Source organism: Nymphalis io, chromosome 3 (genome assembly GCF_905147045.1).
Source record: "Nymphalis io chromosome 3, ilAglIoxx1.1, whole genome shotgun sequence".
In the NCBI taxonomy this organism is placed as follows: domain Eukaryota; kingdom Metazoa; phylum Arthropoda; class Insecta; order Lepidoptera; family Nymphalidae; genus Nymphalis; species Nymphalis io.
Genome location: NC_065890.1, coordinates 12161237 through 12182535, shown reverse-complemented (window position 1 = coordinate 12182535; position 21299 = coordinate 12161237). Strand labels below are relative to the sequence as shown.

Below are 21299 nucleotides of genomic sequence, written 5' to 3'. Positions count from 1 at the left end.
AATATCTGATGAGTGGGTGGTACCAAGCCAGACGAGCTTGCACAAAGCCCTTAAAGTACCACCAGTAAAGTATCTTAAGTTCCGTAACTACAGCTGTAGGACTGACATACCAATTTCGCATTGATTACAGCTAAATTAACCAGTTCCGCATATCCAAATTTTCAAATCAAACTACCCTTTATTATTATTATTAATTGGTGAAATTGATCAAATTTGTTTTTGGGTTAAAGGCAACTTGTCACGATGGGCAGTGAAATATTTCCAAAGATAACAATGTGAATTAACGTGGACTGATGACTGCTTAATATTGTTTATTACTTTATTTTTTTGTCTGTTATTGATGCAGAGAATGAATGTAATGTCACATACATTACAACCGAACAAAACACAGAATGCAATAGAAAATTGATTTATTTCAACTCATTTTCATTGGAAAATCTCTCAACTCTTTAGTCGCTGTTGTTGTTAGAGTGTATAGCTTGAGAGTATTTGGATATGATACCGGTAAGATGCAATTCTTCGTCTTCCTGTATCGCAATTTTGATATAAAACTTTCGGATTTATAATAGACGATATAAAAAAAAAATTAATTAAATTTTGGCAACAATTGCAATAAACGAATGCTCACGTAGTAATTCAGTCTTCAGCGATGCTCAACTAACTGTGAGAGAAAAAAGGACAATGCTAACGATTTAACTTCCCAGAGCATTTAAAGAAACGAAAATATCTCAAATATATTGTATTTGATTATCATTAAACACTAAACTATTTGAGATCAACGACAAACACACTCTTATAAAACGTTATATAACAGTATAGGATATGACTTATTTCAAGTTGATATTTTTACGGCACTCTAACCTCTAGCCTATTACGAAACGAACTATTAAATACAGAATTTGAGAAATATATATCGTGACAATGTTCCAATAAGTTTTAATGGTGACTGTAAGTGCCGAATCAGATTCGGAATTCGTGGTTTATATTACTCGCGGGCACGTGAACTTGTACTGCGCGACACGAGGCTGAAAATTTAAGCAAAATTACGAGCAATGAACAAAATCTACGTTGTTGAAGCTAATGGAATGAAATTAGAAAACAATGGTTAGTTGTTGACGAAATCGAAAGTAAAGTTGTTACTAACGCACAACAAAGATAAAACAACAATAGTTATGTTGAATCAAATGTAGTCATGTTAGACATTTTTATGTAAATATATTATTGATACATTCGCAGATTTATTAGAGCACGAGATGAAGCAAAGCTAAGAGAAGATTCGTCGTGCAAAATAAATACCAATAACATCAATAAAAACAATGCAACATATAAAATAGCATTCCATAACTCTAAAAGTAATAAATTAAAATAATATATAATAAGGTTCAATGATATTATGTAAAAACGTTTATTGATTACATAAATCTGACGTAATAACGCGGTATAAGCAATTTTCTTAACAAGATCCTGTTTTTGTAGGCATTAGCGTCGCGATTGACAGCCTGAGTGTAATAAAAAGTAACTTAGAGACCACCAGGTTGATTCCGTTTTATGTAATAATAATATGCAATTTTCATTACGACTTTTTACTTACTCTAATATATTATTTTATTCCTTATTAATTTTAAAGCTTATAAAACTATTTACGTAATGTTTACTATTTTATATAAAAACTAAGAGTTTATAATTGAATTGACCGTCACTGATAGCTGATTTCAGCTCCGAATTTATGCCTTGGTTTTTAAGGCACCGGCCTAGAGACCCCAACTAGCCTAAAATAATGTAATTTTACTCTAACCACCTTGAATGAGACCTAAAATGTCAAAGTACCTAGGTGCCCGATATCTTTAAGACCAGGCCTGAATATTTTCTTATACATATATAATATAATGTAGTGTGAAGCAAATAAGTAGTAATTTAGATTAAGTTATTCAAACTTTAACTAGTCTCTCATTAGTCCTAAAAAGGTACAGCTAAATGAATCTTACAGCCTCTCTAAATTCCCTCTGAGTGCGATATCATCTCAAATGAGTTGAACGCGTACCGTACGTCCTTCTACGGTTTTATTGTGTAGTTAACGCCGTAAATCGGATGCTGTTATTGTTACGGTCTTAGTTGCGTGCGCTTGCGCAATACAATGCAACATCATATTGCACGTTATTTGCATACAATGCCCCCGATAAAACGCTCTGTCGACGTTTCGGTATTGGCAGGTTGGTAATGATATGCGAGATGTTATTGTCTAATTCGACCGTAACATTCCTTACAGATTACAATGTGTCAGCTGTTTTGAGTCTAGAGGTAAGACAGGTTATATTTTCAACTATTTTCATTTCAACCAATATATAGACAAGCGACCAGACATACTGGTCCTACGTTTTCAGCAAAATTTATCTTATTAATTAATCTTATATATGATGAAAAGTATTTTAATAATACACATCGACGAAACGACCAACGGTATAATTAATATAGATAATTTAAATGGGTTGGATGGTTTACAAATCATGTTACCACACTAGTTAAATGAAGTGTACAAGATTGCGCTGCACGCAGGAGCGGCTGTGATCAAATGTTCTTGTCTGATCGCTTTAAGCGCTGTAATTTAATCGATATGCAAAATATATACCGTAAATTCTTTCTCAAGCGCTGTTCGTGTTATGCTTTGTGCTAGATCAGTTGGGTAATAGGTGTATTAACAATGGACGAGCATCAGTTCCATTCAATGCGCCTGATAGTCACGCCTGCTGAACCCCATGTGTTGTGAATGTTTAGTAAGAGAATTCTTGAGATTGAAAATGACTTTGTAAATTTAAAAATCCATACGGGAAACTATGGATTCAATAATATCAGCTTTATGTTTGAACTAATTGTATAATAAAAACGTTTAATGTGATAATTTCATTTGTTTCAGTTGGTTGTTAATTTGGCAATCGTGGTATACCATGCACTGGACTACACGCACGGGGAAGACGAGGAGAGACTCATATCACCTGATCTTGAGGGACTTATTACGGAGATGACTGCCGGCAACATTACTGGTTAGTAAGATTTTTTTTTTTTTTCTTTTATACCCTTTATTTAATTTATATAATAACTTTTTCTTTCAGACCATATGGATGGATCTTAGATTTCCATTAAAATGGAATTCTAAGATCAAATTTCGAAATTCAAATGTACTAGATGTACCATAATACACAATTGGCGATTAAAAATTTGCTTAGTTTTTTTTGTATGTTACAAATAAAGTCAGTATGTTGACAAACCTTGATTTTAATGTACTTATAATTGTCGTACCGATTTGTATCTTTGCATTGCATGACAATAAAATAATTCGGTATTATCAACCTTATATAACAATATAACTTTTATAGAAAATGGATGATTTTGAGGAGTAGTAGATTTTCTTAAATTATTTCTATGTTGTATGTACGTTCTAACAGTTCAATATATAACAAAAACTCATGAATCTTTTATCAATTAATTATTATATTCTATATTTATATATGTTCAGATAATTCTCAAATACTATTGTAACTCTAATTGAAGCGAAAACAAACGCTCTTATAATATTCGTTTATTGTTGAAGGTGATAGTTCATGATTCTGTTTATATTTTCTATCATGATTGTCTATACCATAAAAGTAAATCAATGGTCACGCGAGTGAAAAGGCATTCACAATAATTGATCTTACAAAAGCACCTTTAGAGAAATTCCGTAATCGACTAAACTTTCCCACTTTTGACCTTTTTTATTATTTCGCTTTTTACTATTATACGCAATAAACTTTAAATCGTTTTACTATCAATATTTCTGAGCACTAAGTAAAACAGCTAAGTTTTGTTTATGATTAGATTTAGCAAAAAGAGACATTATCTCCTAGGCCAGGAAACTTGCGTAAAAGGGAAACATGTGGAGGTTTATTCTACTAATCCAGTGCGGGTTTGTGGATTCATCCGATTTATAACAAACACTATGGCGCTTGCCATGATTTCAAGCCGCGAGTTTCCGCTATCTCGGTTCCGTATTTACTTGCCAGCAATTTGCTAATAAAACTTGATACATATTGTTTGCATCGAAATTATTAAAAATTTCCAATGAATTTATGAGCTATCGATTGTAATTACAGACGATTTTGTATGGTTAATATTTCGAAATATTCGATTTTATTTCTATCATGCTGTGATTTGGACGAACAGACGTGCGTGCAAACACGTTTTATGTAAGCGTAACCTTTATCGGTTCCCGTTATAAAGTTGACGTGAAATTGGCTCGATGCTCATGGCTTGACCATCAGTTCGTGTATCGGACTCGAAAGTCAAGTTCGATTCGTCTATACGATGATCATTGTTATTTTTGTTATATCATTCAATGTTTTGATTATTTTATGTTTATTGGTGTACAGTTCAATGTTCTAACAGCATATTTTCATACCGTTAGCAATTTTGAAAACATTCTCAACTTAAGTAGATTGACTATTGTTTACGTTCTGTTTATGGATCCGTGTTAATTGCTCATGTTTTTGCTGACGAGCGTACAATAATGCGTGTGATCATCTGTTATAGGCAATTACAACGGATTGAATGACATTACCGTTTCCATCGTTTCTTCAGTTATACTTCGCTGTTATACTTCGATTGATATATTACTCAAATAGTATTTACTTATAATAATTATTACTGGCAGCAATACTTGAATATTCTAATTTTTAACAAAAATTAATGGCATCTTGATTATGGTTTCAAGGAGATTAAATAAGAAATTGGTAAAAGATAAGAATGCACTAGCATAGGGGATGGAGTATGATTTTATTTTATCGATTTGTTTTTCTATGGAGATCCGTTTAGCTACATAAGTGGACTTATGTAATTGAAACAAAATTTGTTAATCAAACAAGCATTACAAACGTATCGTAATAATAAAAATTATTGTTTCAACCATAATAGGATGAGAATTATCGCGTTACAATGCGTGTAGTAGCTGACGGAGACGTAAGTAGATCTCAAGACTATAAATCTCATGGCAAGTACAATAGCGGGAATACTCCATCATTTACATACACTCTTCGCATTCCGCACTTCTGTGAACTTTGCGGTTTCCGGCTATTTTGTTTTGATTTTTATCTATTAATTATTACTTAGTTGTTCGATATAAGCCGAGATGGACCAGTGTTAAGAACGCGTGAATCTTAACCGATGATTGTGAGTTCAAACTCGGGCAAGCACCACTGAATTTTCATGTGCTTAATTTGTGATTATAATTCATCTCGTGCTTGACGGTGAAGGAATCCTAACGGAAATCGTGACGAAACCTGCATGTTTCTAATTTCACTAAAATTCTGCCACATGTGTATTCCACCAACCCGCATTGAAGCAGCGTGGTGGAATAAGCTCTAAAAAGGGAGAGGAGGCCTTAGCCCAGCTATGGGACATTCACAGGCTGTTACTGTTACTGTGATCGATATCAACTAAGCCGATATGTCATAGTGGCTAGAAAACGTGAATGTTATTCGAAGATTGCGCTTTAAAACTCGAGAACCACAAAATTTAATGTGTTTATCGGGTGTGTATAATTAATGTTTTTGTCGGTGGTTAAGGAAATAATCATAGTGCATGGGTCGATTAAAATTCTCACATATGTTATCCACCAATCCACATTAGACCTGGCAGCGTGGTGGCTGCTTTTGTTGAGCAGGATTGGAGTTCGTTCCACCCAGGCCTTTTTAGCCCAGCACTTTACCTTATCTATCAAAAAATGCAAATACTTTATTTTTATTTATTTTTTTATAGAAAAGGAAGGCGGACGAGCATATGGGCCACCTGATGGTAAGTGGTCACCAACGCTCTTAGACATTGGCATTGTAAGAAATGTCAACCATCGCTTACATATCCAATGCGCCACCAACCTTGGGAACTAAGATTTTATGTCCCTTGTGCCTGTAATTACACTGGCTCACTCACCCTTCAAACCGGAACACAACAATATCAAGTATTGCTGTTTTGCGGTAGAATATCTGATGAGTGGGTGGTACCTACCCAGACGAGCTTGCACAAAGCCCTACCACCAGTGAAATAATAAATAAAGTAAATAATAAAGTACTCCATACATTTATATATATAAACAATTTATTTATAAAACAAATAAGGTCTTCATTGAATCGTCTCTACCTTAACATTCCGAGCAAGCTTTTGTACTTCACTCATGTCCCTATTAGAATAACATCTCGCATCTAACAAGGAAGGTTGTTCATTTACACTTTCTCTTAACATTGTCGCCTGTCAACGCTGCAATGCGAATGTCCTCTATAGATTGCTGGATCATATGATAGTTTAGGTATTGTCGCTTATAGCCGACCTTTGCCCCGGCACAAGTTCGAGCGCCTCCCACTGTGTTAGTTCACAATGAATCGAGACAATCCGTTCCGCCTGAATTTCACCACCCTTTCTAACTCTCACGAGGCACTTCAATCTAAATTGAACTGCCATATTTTATGCTTTTCTTTAAAAAGCGAGCGTTTCTCGCTCGATCTACTAAAATCCATGATGTATATTATTGTAACATCCTCTAACGCAGGTGTGTTATTATCAATTAATGAAATATATTTTTTTATGTCATATAATTGGCTCATTCTTAATTCCTATATATTTTAATTATTATTATTTTTGTGATTGTGATTGTGAGTGTGATTGTGATTATAATTATTAATGTATATTATGTAATGTTATGTTTAATTATTATGTACCAAAAGTATGGGCCTTGTTGCCTGAGGAATAAAGATATTATTATTGTTATTAATTACCAATTTTCTACCAACGGTTAATTCACATTTATTATGTCACTTCTACCTGTAATTATCCTAAAGCACCTCGCATGTCTAATTTTTTATCTTAGTTTTTGCTCTGCGAATTCATTGCATTATAATAGCTAGTACCGGAAAGTATACCGTTTTGTACCCGTGATTTAATGTCAATCAAATTTTTGCAATACAACCTGTTTGGTTCAAGTAACGCTTGGATGTTAACCAGTTCAATAAGAAAAAGTGAAATATGACCCGAAAATCTCATTCTATAACGCGTAATGAATAATAAATATCTTTATATTAATAGAATATTATTGAAATTATCACATTCGCTGATATATCTTAGAAATATAAAAATAAATAATAAAATTAAAACTTATATATTATAGTTTTTTTTTTAATTAAATGTAATGCGCATTCCAACCTACAAGTACACTATTACTTTTTTTTTTTAAATAAAGAGTTTAGTTTTCAAATATATTTAGCTTGCCATTCACTTGTAGATGATTGTAGATAGTGAGGAGCGATTGTGCGTGAACGCAAATGCAGGTCAACCGGTCGCAGGCAGGTGATCACATTAAGTCTCATTATTGATCACCGTATGATTGTCCATTGTCTGTGGATCCACAGGTCTATATATTCAAACTGTGACACGAACGACGACATTATCTGTATTTATCAGATGTTTGGTGACAGATCAACGATATAATCAGTTTTACGGTTTCCTTATCAAATATTTGTAGATTTAATAAGCATTTTTTGACATAGGAGAATTCTTTGCGATATTCCTTAAGTAAAATATGTAGATATTAAGCATAATTTCGTTATTAATAATTAATTTATTTATTTATTTAATAAATAAATAAATTATTTCGTCCTCACTCTTTTTAAACTTTCCTTTTTCTATTATTTTCATAAATTAAGACTTTGAATAAACATTTAATAAACAAGTCATTATTTTGTAGTAAATAGTTGAATTAAAATATCAGTCTCAATTATATACATTGGTTTTTTACCTTATGACGTGATTATTGCAGTCGAATACTTCGTTGGTCTAGTGACTAGATTATATATATTAAGCCGCATATAAGATCCTGGGTTCAAATCCCCAAGTCGGGTCGATAGAAATTCTCTATGGAATAAATTCTCATTAGGAGGTCGGAGTCTGGAAGTGTGTGTCTCTCATGTAAGGATGTTGTCCCTGCGCCTGAACTCTTTCCGGTCCGACACGACCTTGCCTTTGCCTTCCCATTTGATGATGAGAATGAGGGAACAGATAGTTCATCTATGTTCGCGTACACACTTGTGCACTATAATATATCCTGCGCACTTGGCTAGCCTCCCGAGATTGGCCACATGTTTATAAGATGGGTCATATGTATAAATTTATGGTCATGTTTATTAAATATTTAAATAAGTATTACATTTTTCTTTATTTAAAGTCTATATTTATGTAAACAATAGAAAAAGGAAAGTTAAATAATAAAGAGTGAAGACATTAGGATCCTAAATAAAAGAAAAAAGCCGCTCAGGAAGGCTTCCTTATTTCCGTACTCTGTTAATTCCTAAGTTAAGGAAAATATAATCATAATTAAGCAACGCAGTGCTTAAACCTTAACCCTACACCTTTTTTTTCGTTGATTGCGCTATCAGACAGGCTGAAGAGCCGGATCCATTCTACAAAAGTTCGAGCTGAGTTAGGAAGTAATTTAGAGAAGTTTCATTAGAATCGCATAATTGCCTTCTTTTCCCAAAGTCTAAACGTAGTATAACTTTTAAACGCTTCACTTGCACAAAGTTTGCCGAGGAAATTGGTAATTCGGAAACCTTAAAAGGTAAAGTGTCATAAGTGACCAAGAATAAACGCAGTACGTTCAACAATACGCAAGGTCATCGCGAACAAAAAAAGAAGAAAGTTGCCCGACACTTTTATCGCCGCCTTTATATGCAGATCTAAACATCAAGATGTTCTCACGGCTCTCGTACAGTCGAACGGTGAACTTTATATTCAACATGAAACAAGTAATGATGACAAATTAAATAAATCTAACTTTCTACGTTTATTAAAATAATATCATATAAACTGAAATATATTTATTTTACTTTAATATTCATTTCTACAGGACTTAAAGAAATGTAAAGATAAAAATAATGTTTGATTTAAAAAAAATAAACATTTTAGTTAGTACATACACTGAGTTTCCATTCATTTGTGCGGATATACGTCTGAATCTATTTATTTAAACTCCCTGTGCGACACGTTTAGGCATATGTAAGGTATTAGTACAAGCCCAAGATCACCTTCGTAAATTAAATTTCTTATAACTATAGAAATGGCTATGAATAGAAAATTTCACATAGAAGAGGAATATATATCATTTATGAAAAATTAGCAAGGATTGTTATTAAAAACAAGAATGTATTATTTTAATATATACAACGCACTCCTAACATGAATCCATAGAACACATTCATAAAACCATTCATATAAATTTTACTTGACTATTCGAATTTATGATTCCGAAATATACCGTTATTGTATGTGAATTAGTAACAATGACACAGCTTCACCGTAACCCAAAGAAGCGAAATACATTTATGAAACCGGTTATGTTAAATATATTAAATACAATACAAACGATGTTCAGAATATGTATGTTTATTATTATAATTTAAATAATGTAGACCTTCAATCTTAAGCCTTTTTTATAGAATAGGTAGGCGGATCAGCATATGGGCCACCTGATGGTGAATGGTCACCAACGCCCATAGACATTGGCTGTGTAAGAAATCTTAACCATCGCTTAAATCGCCGATGCGCCACCAACCTTGGGAACTAAGATGTTATGTCCTTTGTGCCTGTAATTACACTGGCTCACTCACTCTTTAAACCGGAACACGCCAATACGAAGTACCGCTGTTTGCGGTAGAATATTGACCAGACGAGCTTACACAAAGCCCTACCACCAGTAAAGATGAATGATGATGCATCTCCGAAGATGCTGACATTCACTGGAGTAAATAAGATAGTCGAGAGTCATATAAACCTCAAACAAAATTGTTTAGTTATTAATCTTGTCCTGTTGATCTGCTTGAGTAGGTACGAGGATATAGCTTACGATATATACTATATATATGCAGGAGAAATAGTGCTACAAGTTTGTAAATATCGTAATGTTAGCAATTATAACATCATTTATCAAACTGCGCCACTATTTCCTACAATCTATACTTATACAAATAACCTAAACCGGATTTCTTATATTATTTTTTCCAAAAATCTAAAAGTCTAATTTTATTCATAATGTTGCTAGTTTCCTCGAAGACTGTACATTCTGATGCTGAGATATCAGTATCTATCGTATCCGCAACGGCCGGCTCAGTTCTCGGTGGGCAATGTTTCGAGCATGTTTATCTTAACGAGTTGATGTTTTGGTGATTTCGCGGTACGTTTTACACGGTCCGTTAAATTCTGTTTATGCGAACACGTCTCTTAGAAGTTGTGTTTTCTCGTAAACGAGGTTTATGCATTTTCAGAAACGTATTCGATTGTAATCCTATTCAACTATTTGTGTACCAAAAATGTAGCTTTTGTATCGTTTCTGGCATTGTATCAAATTAGTTTTTTATGTATTTAGGTAAAACGCTTTTCTATGATCAAAGATTGGGACATATGATGATGAGTTGACATTGGAAAAATGATAAACCATCGCACACACCTCTAATGTGCCATTTATCATAGAAAATCGGAACACAATAATATTAGATATTACTACTTGGTGGTAAAATATGTGATGGGTGGGTAATGTCTACCCACTCAGGCTTTTACTTACACCAAGCACCAAGTATTAGTGAAAAGATTTTTTTTATAATCTTTTAATAAATATCATAAATGAATATTGGGACTCCTTTTTCTTTAACTCTCCGAGCTCAATTAAATCATTGTAAAACATCCCGACGATCAGTGTAGAATCTTAGCTGGTAGAGATGAAAAACACTTACGAATTGTATGTAAAGGCTTTTATAATATAAGGTACATATTTTTGAACATACTATTAAAAATTGTCAAAATTAAATAACAATGCGATTTACGACTAGTTGAAAGTAAAGGGTTACGAACTTTATAATTATTTAATCATGCATTTAAATGTTTCTTAATGTTTAATTTGATTACCTAAGCTTATGTAAATGAATGTCCTGGTCTCAGTGACTGTTTCGTCACACGCCTTACGTGTATGTATGTGACGCTTAGTGCGTAGGCGGCATTGTTTTAAACGCTAAATATACATCGCTACTGAGTGTCATATTTAAAGATTTATCGGCTTTGTAATCACGGGTGATGCATTAATTGCTACTTTGTCGAGTTAAACTTGAGTTATTTAGCAGCGGGCGTTATTTGACAGATATTTATGATCGAATAAAAATGCATTGTAAAGTTTTGCGTGAGAAAACTTATCAATTATCTCGTTGTGTGACAATTAATTATGATTCGTATCAGTTTCGCTGCAATTAAAATACAAACATTTTATATTAAATATGATAAAAATAATGAAAAAGATAAATGAAACAAAATATAATCGATATATGATCAAAATCATCTCTAATTTTATTATTTATAGTGAAAATGTTGTTATTAATGTCGCAGATTTTTTATTTACTTTTCATGGCTTTCCCGTTTGCAATATTGTACATGTCATTTTAATTGTATGAATTATTTATAACTTCACTAGCAAAAGTTAACTTTCTCGAGTATCCCCTTGCGATATCATAATATGCTCGACAGGGGATTGATTTTCTTTTGCTCCCATGATTATTTAATTAGTAGTTATCTATACAGACTAGTCCATAGTCATTACGAAAGAAAACATCACCGTTTATATTGAATTTTATTTTCACTTGCTTTATACATTTTCTTTTTCTCGAGGCCTAAACTTATTTATCAATTTTTGATCGCATTAATGAACTATAAGAATAATTCGTTGTTGTTTGAAATTTATCTACAAAACTAACATTTTAATTTTCAAACATAAAATAACCGTTTCGTGCAATTTTGATCTCTCTTTTTACCTTATAACCGATTGCTTTGGTAAATCGTTCTAATACCGTTTTCTATTTTATAGATAGCAGTTCTGTTTGTATAATGAGAAGCAAGTGATTTAAATGAAACTCTTGTCGCCGTTACTTTATAGCTTCTATGTATTTCACAATATGTGTGTTTTATAGGTTTATGTTTTGTTGGCTTATCCACGATAATCTACAAAATTTATTAGATATTACAACACTGACGATTAGGCACGAATTACTACAGATTATTTTTTTTTGTTTTTTTAAGTTAAATTTAAATGAAGTATATAAGAAATATAATTATAATTATGATGGTTTTTACTGTTGTAAATCAGAGAAAGAACCTTTGATTTGGGTTAAGAGGAGAATCGTCGGTGAATTGAATATTAACGATGTATTTTTAATCTTATCGCGATCGTAAACATGACAAGTTCAAAGGTCTTCTTAAATATAATTCACAAGAAATAATTTCCGGTCGGTGATATTTTACGTCGTATTATTCGAAAATAATTTCGGTTTCATCCTCATTATTCGTTAGACGTTGCAAATAAATTCATCGTAAGACATGTAGTTACGTCCCTTACACCGCAGTGTCGATTTTGTCCGTAACCCAGTTTTGGTGCGTCGGCTAAACTAGAAGCGCCCGCGGCTTCACACATAACTACTGCTTGAAAATAAAATAAGGTCGAGTATAGAGGCTGAAAGCTTTAAAAAAAATAGTTGTTAGAAACATTTCAATTATTATAAAGGTTTTGAAGAAAGGTTAAACTTATACGCAGTATACATCAAACAACAGCAATACATTACTTTCATTAGAATTAATAGAATTTTTGTATCTTTTATGCCTGTATTTAAAGTAAACAGCGACCTGAAAGCAGACTAAGTTTAACTTTACAGATGAAACTAATATTTTATATTAGACACAAGTAAGGTTATAAGGTCAGGGAGAAAGTGGCGCCGCACTGGGCGAGCTCATGCAAGGGCTTTATACAACACAATGTTGTAAATTGTTATTAATAGTATGATGTGTTTTGGTGAGGTTGATAGCTTCTTTGTTTAGCTCAGATTGATATATCGGTTTCATTGATGAGTGCTCGCGTTAATCATTCATATCATTCATGATGTTTTGTTAGCTACTTTCGTTGAGCGTTGAAGGGTCAATAATGATGATTTGTGTACTAATTAAACATGAAACATGTCTTAACAAAGATAGAGACGGTTGCATTATTATGTTCATCCATTCGTAGAATTTCCAAAACCGTTAACAGAAAGATTGATTACTTCAATATATTTATTATCTTTTTGTGAACTTACAGATTTTCAAGGGAGACTTTCTAATGCGTTACTCTTCTTTACTTTGTTTATATGTTATGCGATAAATTTTGTAACAATAAATGTGTACTATTTTCGTCATTAATATTCTAATATAGCTGATTGTAATTCTTTGAACAATTTATTCCAGTGTACATCAATATGCGCATAAATACGGTGTATTGTACGGCAAAAATATCAATCACAATATCCTATAGTTTACAGGTTAGTTTATAGCCAAAGTAATATTTCTCTCGTGGGAGAGTAGATACTATGTAGTTAACGCTTAACCGTTGCCTGTTGTGGTGTGTTCTCATGCTCCTCGTGATAACGGGATAGCTTCATTAACTGTGAATATTATATTATGTACTAACCTAAACTGACTATGATTTATTTATGATGACAATTATTGCCATTACATTTGATTTCGGAATAACGGAACGGAATAGCCTTAAAGTGAGTGTAGTTTCAACATGTTGATTATATCAATATATCAAATGTCACTTTTGATGTTTATGTAATCTACATAATTTTCTTACACGCGAAATATTATATGTTTTAAATAAATTTTATATAAGTAATGCCTATGTCTAAATTTGATCCTGCCTGACCTCCTAATAAGGATTGCGTTTGGTCTATAATTCTTGAGATAAGATTACCTCAGCGAACGGTCTCGACACTAGAAAGTCAGTATATTTAGGACCTTTGGCATCGAATCAGATTGCTTTAGATCTCAAATAATATTTGACAAAGGATATCTGGATGGTGAGTCATATGACTATAGTTTATCATGGCTATGTTGTTGACTCGGACATTTTAATGGAAACCTAGAAGACAGAAGATCGTGTTATTTTGAATTTAAATTCCAATTCAATTGAGCCTGACGATTTTTGATATACTTATTAGAAAGGTGATATTGTAAATCGTCAACAAAATACGTTTTATTTACCTAAAATTAAAAAGTTGACAGTTGGTTTGTTGGACAAGAGATGAAAACCGAATAACCATTTGATAAATCTGAAGGTAGATAATAATGACATATTGCTCTCTTTCAAGAAATAAATGTAATAATAAGATGTTATTACGAAAAGAAGAGACCACTTTAGGTATATTGATAAACCCTTTAAGTATAAATCATGGTTTGCTAGATCATCATTTTCTTTGAGTGAGCAATGGTTCTTCACAAATTTCCTATAGGCCAAAGGCGATGTTAGCTAATCTGTTACACAAGCTACTATGAGATATGTATCGTCTGTGTCGGGGCTGGCGCCGGTCATGACTCTGACGCTGTCTTATTTAACATTTGCGATTCGTGATGAAATTGTCATGACAATTTTGTTATTAATTAGTTTATTTGAAAAACAATAACTTTGTAATAAGTTATGTGGAATGGTTTGAACAAAGGATCAGGTTCAAGAATTTTATTAATAATTGTGTAGTTCTTCAGCGTTATTTAAGAAAAACCTCTTGGCGCTAATTGGAAAAATAATTTATGTTATAAACAAATGTATAATATAGAACAAATTCGAGTAGTTTCAACAGTGATCATTATAATTCTTTTGCATATTTAATATAAAATATTATGCATATTATAAAAGGTAAATATTCACAGTTACCAGCCCTTAATAAATTATACACAAATCGTATATAATATTATGAATAACGGTATCACGTGGCATTTATAGCGATCGCTGTTATGACTAGCATTTGATAACCTATTATTCAGTAGACCGTGACCAATGTCAAGAAGTCTGAGCTTGTGAACAAAGCGTTCGTAAACGCGTTTGCGCAACGTTACGCGCCGATACACGACGTCACTGCCGATACTCTCGATAGTGTTACTTCAGATTCACCGACGATTTAATAAATGTATTATCATTTTCTTTTTATTTCAAATAGGTAGATTTGCATTTGGATTATTACATACCGCCGCCATAGAACTTGACACAGTAAAAAATATTACCATACCCCACACCGCCAATGCGTCACCAATTTTAGGAACTAAGGTATTATGTCCTATGTGCTTGTAATTACACTGGCTTACTCATCCTTCAAACGGACATAACAATGCTTAATAAATAATGTAGTATTGCGTATGTGCGGCCGCTGTTTGGCGGTATATATGACGAGTTATTCAGACTGGCCTGCAAAAAGTCCTAGAACCAAGACTGTTAAGAACATATGGTATGCAAAGATTTAAATTATGCACTCAAAATACACTCTTTGTCAGAATAAATCATCAGACACCCTTTTTCAAATAAAATAATGTTATAAAATAAAACGAAATGATTTTTTAATAACGTCTCAATTGCAAGTTCTAATAAAACGTGTAAAATGTTGTAAAGTCATAATAGAGTACTCTTAACAGTTAGCTGTGATAATATCTTATCGGGTTATTCATATAATTTCATCCAGTTAGGTTGTTAGTAACCTCAAGTCTGTCGTGATTAATATTAGACTCCGTTACGTGTGAAGGAGGCTTTGGTCTAACAGAGCATGACCGACACTCTTAATACACTCTTGCAACACGCAATTGGTCCACACGTGGCCATCAAGGTCATTAGGACTAGGCATTGTTGTCTTACTGTGAACTTAACGAGCTCTTTGTATAATCAATCTATATCATATCTTATATTACAAAAGTTCATTGAGATTTGTAATCACATTGATGTATCGCTGCGTCATTTCAGGTACAGATTTTCTCTTTTTCTCATATTGTCAAATTACCAAATATGTAACACAAATTCGCATTGAAATCTCTTCTACCTTAAAGCTTTTTAAATTCCTGCTTCCCCCTTCCTTCTTAAGTCCACGCGAGCTGGTTGTCGATGTCACCGCCTAACTGTGGCATCAATTCCATCGCGCACAAAGAAATTTGGCAACTCCTTTCTTTGTCGCACTACCAAAAAATGGAATTCCTTACCAGCTCACGTTTTCCCCTCCTCTTACAACCCGGGTTCCTTCAAACGAGGCGTGAAGAGGCATCTTGAGGGCCGGCAAGGCGGTGACGGCTAGTACAGAACATTCTTCCCGACTGTACTGGCCGTCGTCGCGTTTGGACTCTACTACCACTTACCATCAGGTGGAGTAGAGGCATTTGCCATCCCGGACATATAAAAAAAAAAAAAAGCGGCAAAAACCATTCAGCGGCAACAACCTGGCATATTTTGTAACGTTATAATGAATATATAAAAGCTTGTATATTAAAGATTAATACAGCCATCGACTTGGAATACTTTCTAATAATAACAGTTAAGTTTTATAAATGAATCTTATAATTGATGACACTAGTCGATGTTCAAATTAACAGTTATCGCTTTCTTAATAAGTTTTAACCGGAAATATGTTGTTGTTTTAGAGGACGATGAAGAATGCGGCGCTCTATCAGAGGGTTCGGAGACGTCAGAGGGCGGTCGTGCTGACACCGATGATGAGGGTATAGAACGGGACGCTGAGCCGCCGCCGAGACGACGCCGCGCCCTCCGGCGGTTCATGCTGAAGGATGTGATCGAGGTGAGCTACAATATACAGGTATTCTGGTAAATTGATCATTTATCGAAACGGAAAGTTAATCAAGTAAAATAATGCAAAAAGATAAAAATGGCCCGGTCGACGCGATTTTTCCGAAATCTAAGCTAACATTAATAATTAAATATGGAGTAGAAAAAAAAAACACATAGTTTCGTGATTAAAATGTATTTTCCTTATTACAATATAATATATACAGCAACAGGTATATATTGGTATACATTGCCACCACGGACACACAAGTCGGTCTTTCGAATGCGTTATTTGTATCGGTCTAATTAATTAAAATAATATTATCATTAGGTTACGGAGGGGAGGTATGCATGATTTTTTTTTAATAATATTTTATTTATATTTAATATAATCAATCATTTGATTTCAAAGATGCGAATGATTCATATTCAAGTACGATGGGGATTTAAGGTTCAGCATAAAATAGGTATTGGAAATTCAATTACAAATTATATTATCTGAGTAGGCATGAAGGATTTGTATCGTCAATTTATAAATATATCATGTCAGTTCTACGTGAAGTAATTATAGATTCGGAACGCGGTTTCTATGATTCTATCGAATAGAGCAATGTTCACAAAATTAGTTGTAATAATACTAAAAAAAACCTACTAAAGAGTCATTTGGTCTATCACCTCCGTATGCTTTTTTTTATATTCTATAGGATTATATGATTTGGGAATTGATGAGGGTTTTTTTAGACGATTTAATATTTGAAATGTTGCATAATCATCGTTTTTTTTTATTGTAGTAATTTTTTTATTTTTAGGAGCTTACTTAAATGAAATTCGACTTCCTCTTTTTTTAAACATGAGTTAACTATTTCACAAACAGGAATCGCTTTTTAATAGAAAACCTACCTAAGACGGACGAGCATATGGGCCACCTGATGGTAAGTGGTCACCAACGCCCATAGACATTGGCATTGAAAGACATGTTAACCATCGCTTACAAAAACCAATGCGCCACCGATCTTGGGAACTAAGATGTTATGTCCCTTGTGCCTGTAATTACACCGGCTCACTCACCCTTCAAACCGGAACACAACAATACCAAGTACTGCTGTTTTGCTGGAGAATATCTAATGAGTGGGTGGTACCTACCCAGACGAGCTTGCACAAAGCCCTACCACCAGTGACTGTTATCTTTCATTAGTGTTGATACTGTTCCTATTGTCTCATCAGATGTTTCAAACTGTTGTTGGTTGTGAGTGAGACAGATACAGTGTTATAAAAGGAAGTAGCTTCAACTATTTAATTGGTGTTATTTATCTCATAAGGCCACACGTTCCGTGGTCCTAAATTAACTTTGGGAGCCAGACACGCAATTCATCTTAGGGTAAGTGATCACCAGAGTCCATATTTATCAATTTCTTACTCCGTCAATGCCAACCATATGTCCGTTATGTTACACTGGCGAACTAACAATTAAAACCGTTACAGCCAAATACAAAGTATTGCTGAATGATAGCGGTAATCATCGTGAATTCATGAGGTATTCAATATTATCTAAACGATTTACGATCTTTTACGACGCCATAAGCTGAGAAAGCGTTTAACAGCGAAACATCAAGCTCATCTAAAATCTTGTAATCTACCAAATAAGAAATCGAAATGTGTTTTCAAATTGAACAGATCTCACTTTGTAAAATCTATTAGCATTTCATAATAATTTGCAATAAAAAAATTAAATAGCTTCGCGTTTCGTAACATTCTATTCTCTTATATTTATTCTTGCATGTTTTTGTTTTTTATATGGGTGAGTGAGCCAGTGTAATTACAGGCACAAGGGACATAAAATCTTAGTTCCCAAGGTTGGTGGCGCATTGGCTATAAGCAATGGTTGACATTTCTTACAATGCCAATGTCTAAGGGCGTTTGGTGACCACTTACCATCAGGTGGCCCATATGCTCGTCCAACTTCCTATTCTATAAAAAAAAAAAATATATCAAATATTTGGATGGATGAATGCCTATATTTTTAATATGGATATGGATTTTTTTTCTAAATTAATCCTTGCAATATAATATGGCCGAGATGGCCCAGTGGTAAGAACATGTGAATCTTAACCGATGATCGTGGGTTCAAACCCGGTCAAGCACCGCTGAATTTTCATGTGCTTAATTTGTGATTATAATTCATCTCGTGCTTTACGGTGAAGGAAAACATCGTGAGGAAACCTGCATGTGTCTAATTTCACTGAAATTCTGCCACATGTGTATTCCACCAACCCGCATTGGAGCAGCGTGGTGGAATAAGCTCCAAACCTTCTCCTCAAAAAGAGGAGAGGAGGCCTAGAGAGAGGAAACCTTCTCCTCAAAAAGAGGAGAGGAGGCCTTTAGCCCAGCAGTGGGACATTCACAGGCTGTTACGGTTACGGTTACGGTAATAAATTACTACTGAAATACAACACGCGCTGGTGTATTTCACCATGAGCTTTAGGAGAGAAAAACATTTTTTTACTTTATTTGTTTTACTTGTATATCATTGAAACAAGCCCTAAAAAGAGTCCTTTTGCTTCGTTGAAAATTATATTTTCACCGATTTATTTCATCACAAAACTTTTCGTGACGTCACAGACGCACATACCAGTTGAATTATGCGTATGTATGTTTGAAGCCGAGATGGCCTAGTGGTAAGAATGCGTGAATCTTAACCGATGATCGTGGGATCAAACCCGGGCAAGCACCACTGAATTTTCATGTGCTTAATTTGTGTTTATAATTCATCTCGTGTTTAACGGTGAAGGAAAACATCGTGAGGAAACCTGCATGTGTCTAATTTCATCGAAATTCTTCCACATGTGTATTCTACCAACCCGCATTAGAGCAGCGTGATGGAATAAACTCCAAACCTTCTCCTCAAAAGGGAGAGGAGGCCTTAGCCCAGCAGTGGGACATTAACAGGCTGTTACTGTTACTGTTATGTATGTTTGTAAAAATCACAAAAAAAAAGGTTATGTTAGCAATAAGGATGTACAGTTTTCGGATGTGTCCTCGTTATTAAAAGATTTATTGTGTAATTAGTATCTAAATTAACGGCGACAGAAAAAAAACAACATTACATTATAATAACTGTATTCGGTGACAAAATAAATTATTTTTATCTACACGTACAGAAACGTGTAGATTAATTGTATAGAAAGCGGACACTCATAAGCATTTACCGATTAAAAACTCAACTCAATAAAATGAAACATGAATTACTTTTATGTAAATTTTTATTGATTATACAATGTTCTAAAATAAGCTTAAGTTCATATTATGATGATGCCTTCCTGACCGAATTCGACGGCTTATCTCAAGACAGATTAGCCAACTGCACAAACACAGGTGCACTCTCTATTACCTCGCTCTCATAATCTCATAATCCTGTGTTACGGCAACCCGACATAACCGGAAAAAGTACAGGCGCAGGACCAACGGTTTTACGTGCTTTCCGAGGCATACCAGTATACACACTTCCAACTTTATGACTCCGGGCTGCTTCTGAGAATCTTCTACAGAAAAACCGAATAACTTTTTATTGGCCACACTTGAACCCTGGACCTCGAGATCTTTATATCCGTCGTAGTTAAGAAGACTTTCAAACATCTTTACTCTATATTGCTATGTTTTAGTAACAAAGTGCGTGAACCAGAAATATTAATAAATTAAGTAATAAAATTCAAGTCCACTTTGAGAGCTTAAAAGGAGCTAATGCAATACAACATTAATAGTAATGGATGTTCGAAAACAATTATATCATAGAAATATTATGCAATATTTAAAAAGTAAATATAACTATTAAAACTTGTTATCTTTACGTCACTTAAAGTATATTTTTGTCCGCGGCTTTGTCTGTTACGTGTGTTGCATCATACGCCATAGGTGCGCGATGACATCTACTTTCACTGCATTACTTATGGACAGGGCTGTCTTTATCTATTTATTACGTGTACCATTCACGTGTACAATAAAAATAGTGTCGGAGTAACAAAATTTCACGTGTCTGTTCGTGTAATGGTTTTCGAATAAGGCAATTATTCATACAAATTCTTGCATTCCTAATAAAAATATTTAACATACATTTCAATACGTTTGACATCGTTGGTGGGGCAATGTATTAATTATTAAGACTACGTTTATAATTATTATAAAACAAAGTCACACACCGTCTGCCCGTCTGTCCGAACGCGATTAACTTAAATACTACCGAGTGGATCTTCATACGGCTTTTCAAGTATAGATGGAGTGATTCATGAGTCAGGTTTAGATGGGGATGTAATTGATGATGATTGTTGAAGATGTTAAAAATATCATGCCGACTGGGAGCTGACTGACCCGCCGCGTGAACCAAGAGTTATATGTATTTCTATATAAACGTTTTGTGTAGATCATCTTTCTAATCGTGCGGAACGTGCCGGAACGGTGTCGGGACGGGCTAGTTACTTATTTAAGTTCATTAATAATAAGAATGGCACGGAACCAAAAGTCTTCGAAGAATTAAATGAAGTTGTTCTTGCGACAACCCTGTTTGTAAGGTGCGTTTGGAGTAATCCAGTTGACGACCAGACATACCCGTTTAAGTGAATTCTCTGTCAAGTGA

The 21299-nt window shown here is 33.9% G+C and overlaps 2 protein-coding genes across 3 annotated transcripts in view; both read left to right on the top strand.

The window, feature by feature from the left end:
* Positions 1 to 21299, top strand: part of LOC126781252 (larval/pupal rigid cuticle protein 66-like) — a 271467-nt gene that overhangs the window by 77353 nt on the left and 172815 nt on the right. The window lies entirely within an intron of this gene.
* LOC126781205 (protein spire) overlaps positions 1 to 21299 on the top strand; it is a 156715-nt gene that overhangs the window by 78961 nt on the left and 56455 nt on the right. For both annotated transcript variants that reach the window (XM_050506068.1, XM_050506067.1), the window contains exons 3-4: positions 2912 to 3038; positions 16531 to 16685. In XM_050506068.1, coding sequence (XP_050362025.1) covers positions 2912 to 3038; positions 16531 to 16685 — 282 coding nt within the window. The remainder of the gene's footprint in view (positions 1 to 2911; positions 3039 to 16530; positions 16686 to 21299) is intronic.